At 42.3% G+C, this 11057-nt stretch overlaps 1 protein-coding gene across 5 annotated transcripts in view; it reads left to right on the plus strand.

The window, feature by feature from the left end:
- The window catches only part of mpripa (myosin phosphatase Rho interacting protein a), a 115201-nt gene extending 107477 nt beyond the window's left edge, over positions 1 to 7724 (plus strand). For 4 of the 5 annotated variants that reach the window (XM_045702552.2, XM_045702553.2, XM_045702554.2 and 1 more), the window contains 5 exons: positions 3265 to 3372; positions 3463 to 3549; positions 3811 to 3973; positions 4127 to 4212; positions 6293 to 7724. In XM_045702552.2, the coding sequence (XP_045558508.2) occupies positions 3265 to 3372; positions 3463 to 3549; positions 3811 to 3973; positions 4127 to 4212; positions 6293 to 6364 (516 nt within the window). In that variant the 3' untranslated portion in view covers positions 6365 to 7724. Of the gene's footprint in view, positions 1 to 3264; positions 3373 to 3462; positions 3550 to 3810; positions 3974 to 4126; positions 4213 to 4450; positions 4524 to 6292 lie in introns of all 5 variants that reach the window. The other variant, XM_014158850.3, reaches the window with a different exon arrangement.
- Positions 7725 to 11057: the final 3333 nt, after the last annotated feature.

Consider the following 11057-nt stretch of genomic DNA (forward strand, 5'->3'; position numbering starts at 1 on the left):
GTCTCAGACGATCCCGCAGGTGAAGAAGTCAGATGTGGAGATCCTGGGCTGGCATCGTTGCACATGGTCTGCAGTTGTGAGGCCAGTTGGACGTACTGCCAACGTTGGATGCTTATGGTAGAGAAATGAACATTAAATTATCTGGCATCAGCTCTGGTGGACATTCCTGCAGTCAGAATGCCAATTGCACACTCCCTCAACTTGAGACATCTGTGGCATTGTCTTGTGTGACAAAACTGCACATTTTAGAGTGGCCTTTTAATATCCCCAGCACAAGGTGCACCTGTGTAATGATCATGCTGTTTAATCAGCTTCTTGATATGGGCCACCTGTAAGGTGGCTGGATTATCTTGGCAGAGAAATGGTCACTAACAGGAATGTAAACAAATTTGTGCCCAAGATTTGAGAGAACTAAGCATTTTGTACGTATGTAAAATTTCTGGGGTCTTATTTCAGCTCATGAAACATGGGACCAACGCTTTACGTTTTGCATTTATATTTTGTTCAGTATAACTGTAAAAAAACATGATAATTTAGCTATTTGATTTTGAATTTTAGGACCCCTGTTGGTATCGTTTTTTGGGGGGGTTTGGGACCCCTGTAGGTATCACTTTTTAATTATTTTATTGTTGCTTGATAAAATAATGAATTTGGCCTTTACTACTATACTGTAGCCCATGAAACGCATTTAATAACACGTTAATAAGTGTCAAAATAGAGAGTCAAAAACTAAATCATAAGGAAGTGTCTTTCCTGTATCTAGGAGATATAAGAAATCTTATTTTGCCACAAAACTACATCCATACTTCCATTCATTTTTTAAAACCGGTACCATTTACATTCAGACGAGTCCCGTGACACTTGTGGGGGTTGTAGAGCAAAACGGAGAACACCATTGTGTTTAGTTTTTAGTCTAAACAGTTCAGACGCTACAGACAGAAGTTGGCACATCGACAGTACCGACTTCAGACGAGTCCTGTGGGGGTTGTAGAGCAAAACGGAGAACACATTCATGTTTGTGAGTCATCTTTCCATTGGTTTGTAGGCAGTGTTCCCTTCGGACTGCCGCGCAGAGAAGCACGAGATTGAAATTCACTCAGCTTTCTAGAGTTTACCTTTTAGTTTACAACGTTATCCTCGTTTCACTGTACTGTGGGAATTGTGCTCGAATCAATGCAATATAAGCCACTTTCAATGTAACATACCGAAAGAAAATTAACTATGCAAGACTTAGTATGCAAAACTAACTGTGCAAGAGATTTTCTTTGAAGACAGAGCGCATTGGAGTAGGATTCTGTTGCATTGATATGCACAACTCAGGCCCATACTCTACACAGACTGGTGAGCCATAACCAATCAGAGCTGCAGTAGGCCTATATGCAAATAGCCATTGCCATATATGGATTTGTGCCATTCACTTTGAACTGGACTGTGTTTACAGTATGAGTGGTTACGAGTAAATGTGCTTGTTTTGAAGTCAAAGCGAGAGCTGCATGTAGCCACCTGTGCACATTTGTTCATATTCTGTGCTGGTTTTATGTCTTAAAGAGGCGGTGTTGTATTTTGAGACTCTTGATTACGCTAGCCAATAGAGGGTAGCATGATTTGTCTGAATCGCTGTAATAATGGCATGGGAATAATAATGCATTTTATTTTGTAATGTGATTTCTTGCATCAAACAATGCAACATGTTCAGTCACCTTATCTGAAGGACAAGTGGAAAAACAGGTTTAATGGAATGTATTCCTACATTAAACACCACACATTTGCTGCTTCTGTAGGCTGAATGATAGAACAGCTATTTCCATGTTAAAATGTTATGGGATGCATTTTTTTCCATTTGTTTTTTGATGGTAGGCCACTCTGGATGGCCTACATTATGATCAGATAGCCACAGTAGCCTACTTGGCTGCTGTTATAACTGTAACTTAAAAGCGGGTACAGCCTCAGTGTTCACAGACGAGCTGCGCAGAATTTTCACAATGTTCAAGTTTGCGCTTAGCAGACCTGAAATTTGCTCAGTGACAAAAACATTTTTTGAGGGAACATTGTTTTGTAGGCCAAAATCGGTCGGACGCTGCAGACGTTTTCGTGAGAAGACGGATTTTTGGGATGTCTCATGGTCTTCCAAACACCGCTGTAGCTCGGTCACCTTCCAACGCAGATGTGGAAGGCCGACACAGGCTGATGCAAATATCAGATCTCTAGTTTAAACTGACGGGTTTTGATGGGGATTGTGTGCTTGTTACGCACGGGTTCATCAATAGATTTAAGGATTAACAGAAATGAATGTAACCAAATGATGGGGATTAATGGTACCTTTACTACTGGTGACATGTGTAATGGAGAATGTAAAAAAAATAAAAATGTTTCATCGAAAGGCCTAACAATTCACACAATGAATGTGCAAGAATTGGCGGGAGACAACTGAGCCATGCTGGAGAGAAACTCGCCTATATCTTCGCCTCACACCCCTCCCCTTCTTGTCTCAACATTTTAAATTATACTCGCACATATATTTTAGATGCTTTTCACTGACAGCCGCAACTCAAATATCAGCTAGGCCTATTGCCATGCGCACTGCCCAAATTGCCGGCTTCCCAAAGGCATAGGCCTACGAGCTTGTGATTTGAAACAATCCACAGCTATTTTTCTTAAAGAAGCTAATGATCCTCCATTCCTCAGTGGCTAAGTCATGCTTTCTGGTGAAGTATTTTGAATTATTTTATTTATTTCTGTATATACAGGAGTATTTATATAATGTTAGCACATTTATTTCCATTTACTTCCCTATTGGACGCACCACTATGCCATTTTTTTCTTTCCTGTTCTATTGGTTTTCATTTCAACTTTCTTTCGTTGTCCAGAAGCCAAAGGCACAATCCTAGTTGTTGCATATTTAGATTCCCCCTCTGTCACGTATGGAACCGCTATCAGGTGCACTGTTTAGAATGGTGTTTTCCCGCAAATTACATTTTGGCAAATGTTTGAAAATCACATTTTATTAGCTGCTTCATTACACGAGTTGCATGTGCTGTTAAGATGCATTACCGTGATTGCTGTAATTCTGAGCACCGTGGGTAGACGCCCTAATAGGTTATGCACGCAAATGCAGATGGATCCGGGAAATTCCAATCTTCCCAGTCATGTTGTCCGGCGCCTAAGCCCTGACACATACACTGTGTGATCCTGTTGGCCTTGAAACGGTTCGGATGCCCCAGCTGAATAATGTGAACTCTGACCTCCTGTGTGACTGACCCATAGGAGCTGAATAACCGTCTGACCGTGGAGATCACACGCATGCGCTCCTGCTACAGCGGAGAAACGTCCCTGTCGCCCTTCACCCAGGGCAAGGACCTCTATGAACTGGAGGTACTGTACTCTGTCACACACACACACATTGGCCACACTGGTGTACTATATTTGATATCTAACTTTATTTACTGTACATCTCAATTTTAGGTCTTATTGCGTATCAAGGAGTCCGAAATCCAGTATCTCAAACAGGAAATCCATTCGCTGAAGGATGAACTTCAGTCTGCATTAAGGGTATGGGAAAACACACTCTTATCCTCGAGCTCTCATTCTATCAAGACCATGTTAGTCATTCTAAACACCGTTCTTTGAGGACTAACCATTCGATGTCCACCAACAATATAACCTGGAATCCAAAATATAATGCTCCGGTTCCTCAGTGTTTCACTGAACCGGAGAAAATCAGTTTGGATCCCAGGCTACCAAAAACACACCAAGTTTGAAGTCAATGGCTAAATCAGCGGTTTTTTTTTAATCTTCTTTTTTTTTGAACAGGATAAGAAATATGCCACAGACAAGTACAAAGACATCTACACAGAGCTCAGCATCGTGAAGGCCAAGGCTGACTGTGACATCACCAAGCTGACGGAGAAGCTACTGGTCGCCACGGAAGCACTGGGGGAGAGGAACGTGGATGGGTCGGCTACCCCTGGATATGGTTAGTGGAAACTATAACCCTCTTGGATCCCTATGCATTTTAGAGTTACTTGCAATGTCTAAAAATGGGTCAGGTTGATGGGGAAAAACGCTATGACAATGATTAATTCATGTCCACGCGCCTTTTTTTTTCTCACCTAATTCTGTTTTGCAGATATCATGAAATCGAAAAGTAATCCAGATTTTTTGAAAAAGGAACGATCGACTCTCTCCAAGCAAATAAGAGGTGTTAGATCGAAGGTACGCTAATGTGGACATTCCTGATGCAGACATCCCCCCCCCTGGGTTTTGTTGTAAATGTTGTAATTCAACATATTTGTTCACCATTTTAGAATCGTGTGAGTGTGTACACATGTGAACGAGTGTAGGTGTGCACATATAGATTACTGCTGTTAGTGTGTGTTTGCTTACGGGTCAGTCCGGGCAATCAATCATGTTTTATATGTGGTAAGCTTGTCCTCCTGTCTTCCCACATCAGTCCGTCACTGAACAGGTCATCTGGGATAGCTGACACCCCCCTTGAGGGGTGATTCTCCCCCTTACCCCAAGATGTAGGTATAGCATGTCCTTGAGTGAGCATGTCCCACCCCAACCACACAGCATGTTGCGCTCTATTACCCTTGCCTCGCCTCTCTGCCCCCTCCATCGATGAGGGCCCAATAAAACTGGTGCAATGAACATTCACTTGATTTAGTACAGCAGAAGGTAAGACATGCAGGTCTCTCAGAGTGGTAAGGTCTGCCTTGCAGGAGCATGGGTTCTTCAGTGCCTAGAATGAGTTCAAACAGAAAACACAGCGACTACCCCGTCACCGTTTTGGTAAAAAGCTGAGGGATTAATAAAAACGTATAATTTGGGTTCTGATGTGGTACGGTAAGACAGTTGAATGAAGCAGTTATAAATGTATATTATTCAAGAGTAATTCAATGTCGTTATATCATTATTTTAATAGTAGAAAAATGGATGTAGCAATCGCAGATTGGAGCATATCTGTGGACAATGGCTCTAGCGGTTAGATCTTTGGGCAAATAACCGAAAGGTCGCGAGTTCTATTCACAAGGTGAAAAATCTGTCTGTACCCTTGAGCAAGGCACTTAACCCTTATTGCTCCAGGGTCGCTGTTGATAATGGCTGACCCTGGTCGTGACCCCACTCTCCGAGGGTGTCTCAGGGGGATTTGGGATATGCCGAACACACATTTCCAATTCACACATGCGTATAATACACACTTGTACATGTGAAATAGGACAAATAAGCACCTACCAAATGATTATTATACATTGCTCCCAGTACTCTCAAATGTCTTTCTGACCGCATCTTCTCTCCCTCATCACCACTGGTTTATGAAAGGGCTGGATAGGATCGTCCATCTTGACTCACCTATCATGTCCTGTAAGATCAGTGGTCATGAAGGAAAGGGAACGAGGAAAGGAAGCTATTCAACAGCCTATTGGGGCACAGCAAATATACGTGTGTGTGTTGCGTGGACTCGGAATTACTAGTCTCCTGCAGTAGCTGTGGAGAATACTAGAGTAGCCCAGTATATGTAATGATCCCAGTATAAGCTGGAATGCCATTTTTCTTTTAAATCCTTGAATGTTTTCAACTTGGTGATCCCCCTTGGTCAAACCACTGCTTGGGTGTGCAGTTTGGGCTGGAGATGGGGGCAGTGGTTTGGATGTGTTTGTAGTACAGTACAAAAGAGGTATCCATTAAATAACTCATGTTTGTACCACAATGAGCCCAGGAAACTTCTCTCCCTTACCTGGTCAGGCAATGAACTTACATTAACTGTGGTGTTCTGTTGAATAGCTTTTGACTGTGAACATTTCTGTTTTTATTTTGTCTGTACGGCACATAAACATGTCACAATGGTTGTCTTTGTGTTGTGTCTGGTATGGTTTTGTGTTGTCTTGTATGTATGTTTGTGTTGTGTTTTTGTCTGGTATGTGTGTTTTGTCTGACTTGCATGACTAATGTGTGTCATTTAGCATCCCAAACTTCACCAACACACCTTGAGTGGTCGTAATCGAGTCCCCATTTAAAAAAAATGTCTGTCGGAATGTCACCATTTAGATGACATGTCAGCGAAGTTGATGTTAACTTTAAACCCGACTACTGGTTTCTTTACTGTGATTCACCAACATAACACCCCTAAATAAGATAATATTCTCTAACGGTGAATCCTGGGTTCTTGCCAGGCCGTAAAGTTACACTTGTGGTTATTTATATGAATAATGCTTAACATGAATAGTGTTCTGGCCTTGAAGCCAGACAATATATTGGTTTAAATGTAATTTACACATTTTCTTTCTCTCAGAGCCTCAAAGAGGGACTGACAGTGCAGGAGCGCATGAAGCTGTTCGAAGCAAAAGATTCCAGAAAGATCTGAATATTGTTGGATTCTGTGTTTCTTTTCCACACTTCACTCAAATTAAAATGGCAATCAGACTGCAAAGAGCACACACCCGCCAGGAAGATGAACATACAGATACGACTCTCTACCGTGACCCTGGACTAACTGCACCCTGTTCGGAATACAAAGTGCTCTGACTTAATTCAATTTTTTGTTGTTGCCTGTTTTGATTCTTTGAAAGCTTTTTAATATGCTATGATTTCTCATTTACACTGTTTAATTCTGTGAATATGCTTCACGATTCTTGCAGCTGTCAATCATGGCCTTGACGTGTTAGAAATGCAATACGTTGATAAGTATATCCACTCCAGGGAATTGAAATGTGTTTTGGGCTGCGTTGCAGTTACGAGAGGGCTTATTAGGGATAGCATTTATTTTCCATTATGTTTTTGCCTTCTCAGTTTCTTAATCCACTGAAATGCCAAAACAGAGGGGTTTGGTTCAGTATAATAATCTGTCCCAATAGGAATCCGTTGGAAAATCTGCTGCAGTGTTTTGTTACCACAAACAACAATTGCTATTTCTAATTATGATGTTGTATGTGTTTTAAATAAGTGGCTGTTCCACTTGTTGTAAATAACTACTGGAAGAGATATGTAAGAGTAGGGGTTGACCAGGGATTGTGGTGGCATCTGGTGACTACTTGATTTACTTGAGGAAAATGTTTTGGTGTAGTGGCTTCAAGCCAACTATATACCGTGCAACCAAACTTCACGGCTAGGCTACTGTCAAATATTATGGCAAACAACCTAACTCGCTACTGATAACATACGCCTTTTCTCTTTGCAGCTACAAGGAACTGGAGTTGTCGATTGGTTGTTTTGGCTTTCGTGTGAGATTTTCAGCCCGGAAAGTTGACCTAATGTAGAGCTTTGCATGACTGTTCATTTGAATTAGTGAATTTATCAATTCCTATAATTTTTCGTTTTGTGTTTTAGTGATTGTTCAGTTTGAGCAGACCTCTCCTCCATAAGCTTTGCTTTGCTTCACCGCTCTGTCTTTTTTTTATTTTGATGCTGGGAGGTGAAATGTTTAACTGAACATGCCTTTCACTTGGTCCAATGCCCTGACCTCTCTTTAAAACTCCTTTATCTTTCTGGCTCGTTTGAGTTAAAAGATAAACACATTCACAAAACCTGTGCAGCTATGGAAACACTGTATAGTATTCAAAGCACGCCTTGTAAATATACTGTATGCCACACAGAAGTTTTTTGTGTTACGTTTTAAATCTATACCTTGCTTACTAGCAACATATGCTTACATATGAAAATATATATATGAATATTTTTTATTTTCGTTTGAATGTAAAACGTCAAATAAATTAACCGTTTCTGAACCTTGTGAGATTGTGCTTGAATTACATTTAGACTCCATTGACACCAAATGTCTGCCATTTTGTTTAATGCTTTTTACTGTTGCAGGGTAAAGGTTCTCCACAGATGTCTTTGAAGTATAACTGCATAACCAAGGGGTTCCTCATCTGGTGAGGTACATCCATTTAGTTTTTTTTATGTACTTTTATTTAACTAGGCAAGTCGGTTAAGAAGAAATTCTTATTTACAATGATGGCCTACCGAAAGGCAAAAGGCCTCCTGCAGGGACGGGGGCTGGGATTAAAAATATGGGACAAAACACATCACAACAAGAGACCCTCACAACACTACATAGAGACCTAAGACAACAGCATGGCAGCAACACATGACAACACAGCATGGTAGCAACACCACATGACGACAACAACGTAGTAACAACATGGTAGCAGCACAAAACATGGTACAAACATGATTGGGCACAGACGACAGCACAAAGGTCAAGAAGGTAGAGACAACAATGCATCATACAAGCAGCCACAACTCTCAGTAAGAGTGTCCATGATTGAGTCTTTGAATGAATAGATGGAGATAAAACTGTCCAGTTTGAGTGTTTGTTGCAGCTCGTTCCAGTCGCTAGCTGCAGCGAACTGAAAGGAGGAGGGACCCAGGGATGTGTGTGCTTTGGGGACCTTTAACAGAATGTGACTGGCAGAACGGGTGTTGTACGTGGAGCATGAGGGCTGCAGTAGGTATCTCAGTGATGTGTCCTATAAGGAGCATTGGTGACAAATCTGATGGCTGAATGGTAAAGAACATAATTTATTTGATTTAACCTTTAACTAGGCAAGTCAGTTAAGAACAAATTCTTATTTACAATGACGGCCTACCAAAAGGCAAAAGGCCTCCTACGGGGACGGGGGCTGGGATTAAAAAAATAATAATATAGGACAAAACACATCACCACAAGAGACCTAAGACAACATAGCAAGGCAGGTGATCCAGTCACAATTGAATATGTTCTTTAGTCCAGGAGTTGGTATTAACGGAATGGGAAGCCACACCTGGATGTTCCAGAGCCATTGGAGTAAGAGGTCTTGACCTTTTTTTTGCCACCATGTTTGAATTCTTCACACGGTGTATGGAGCAAACCTGCATGTAGGAAGTCGAGTCCTCGCCGCCTCCTCAAAGCCCATTGGAGGAGAGGGTCAGAGGGGCGGGACCTCTATCTTTCTCATCCAATGGGTTTTGAGAAGGAGAGACGACGCTAGGAGTATGCAATTGAGATTCTCCCTGAAGAAGTACATTGATATGAGTCCATGTAGTCCTAACAGATCCAGTATTGTTAATCCTGAGTTTAATAACCTATGTCTTCGTCTTGGATTAGTCGATATTTGGATATCTAAATATCCTGATTAAAAAGGACTTCGCTTGGAGTAACAAGGACATGTCCAGACAATCAAGAATTGACTTCTGGTTCATTAGATCATTCTGTAGTCAAGGTATTAATTGAACCATCAATTCTTACTGATCATAAAGTTATATTCTTATCTTTAAATATTAATAGATCTGAAGTTAAACCGAATCGGATTTATTGGAAACTCAATAGTAGACTGTTGGAAGATGATCATTTCAAGATGGATGCCAAAGATATTATACAAGACAATTGTTGGAAATCCCAACTACACTGCTCAAAAAAATAAAGGGAACACTTAAACAACACATCCTAGATCTGAATGAAATAAATAATCTTATTAAATACTTTTTTCTTTACATAGTTGAATGTGCTGACAACAAAATCACACAAAAATAATCAATGGAAATCCAATTTATCAACCCATGGAGGTCTGGATTTGGAGTCACACTCAAAATTAAAGTGGAAAACCACACTACAGGCTGATCCAACTTTGATGTAATGTCCTTAAAACAAGTCAAAATGAGGCTCAGTAGTGTGTGTGGCCTCCACGTGCCTGTATGACCTCCCTACAACGCCTGGGCATGCTCCTGATGAGGTGTCGGATGGTCTCCTGAGGGATCTCCTCCCAGACCTGGACTAAAGCATCTGCCAACTCCTGGACAGTCTGTGGTGCAACGTGGCGTTGGTGGATGGAGCGAGACATGATGTCCCAGATGTGCTCAATTGGATTCAGGTCTGGGGAACGGGCGGGCCAGTCCATAGCATCAATGCCTTCCTCTTGCAGGAACTGCTGACACACTCCAGCCACATGAGGTCTAGCATTGTCTTGCATTAGGAGGAACCCAGTACCAACCGCACCAGCATATGGTCTCACAAGGGGTCTGAGGATCTCATCTCGGTACCTAATGGCAGTCAGGCTACCTCTGGCGAGCACATGGAGGGCTGTGCGGCCCCCCAAAGAAATGCCACCCCACACCATGACTGACCCACCGCCAAACCGGTCATGCTGGAGGATGTTGCAGGCAGCAGAACGTTCTCCACGGCGTCTCCAGACTCTGTCACGTCTGTCACATGTGCTCAGTGTGAACCTGCTTTCATCTGTGAAGAGCACAGGGCGCCAGTGGCGAATTTGCCAATCTTGGTATTCTCTAGCAAATGCCAAACGTCCTGCATGGTGTTGGGCTGTAAGCACAACCCCCACCTGTGGACGTCGGGCCCTCATACCACCCTCATGGAGTCTGTTTCTGACCGTTTGAGCAGACACATGCACATTTGTGGCCTGCTGGAGGTCATTTTGCAGGGCTCTGCTCCTCCTTGCACAAAGGCGGAGGTAGCGGTCCTGCTGCTGGGTTGTTGCCCTCCTACGGCCTCCTCCACGTCTCCTGATGTACTGGCCTGTCTCCTGGTAGCGCCTCCATGCTCTGGACACTACGCTGACAGACACAGCAAACCTTCTTGCCACAGCTCGCATTGATGTGCCATCCTGGATGAGCTGCACTACCTGAGCCACTTGTGTGGGTTGTAGACTCCGTCTCATGCTACCACTAGAGTGAAAGCACCGCCAGCATTCAAAAGTGACCAAAACATCAGCCAGGAAGCATAGGAACTGAGAAGTGGTCTGTGGTCTCCACCTGCAGAACCACTCCTTTATTGGGGGTGTCTTGCTTATTGTCTATAATTTCCACCTGTTGTCTATTCCATTTGCACAACAGCATGTGAAATTTATTGTCAATCAGTGTTGCTTCCTAAGTGGACAGTTTGATTTCACAGAAGTGTGATTGACTTGGAGATACATTGTGTTGTTTAAGTGTTCCCTTTATTTTTTGGAGCAGTATATTTAAGTCTTATTGGGAATTAATGAAGTATGAAATAAGACAAACAGCCATTAAGAGAGGTCAAGAAATTGCCGAACTTAAAAGATTGAGGGAAGATAAACTTGGTA

Source organism: Salmo salar, chromosome 19, assembly GCF_965601325.2.
Source record: "Salmo salar chromosome 19, fSalSal1, whole genome shotgun sequence".
In the NCBI taxonomy this organism is placed as follows: Eukaryota; Metazoa; Chordata; class Actinopteri; order Salmoniformes; family Salmonidae; genus Salmo; species Salmo salar.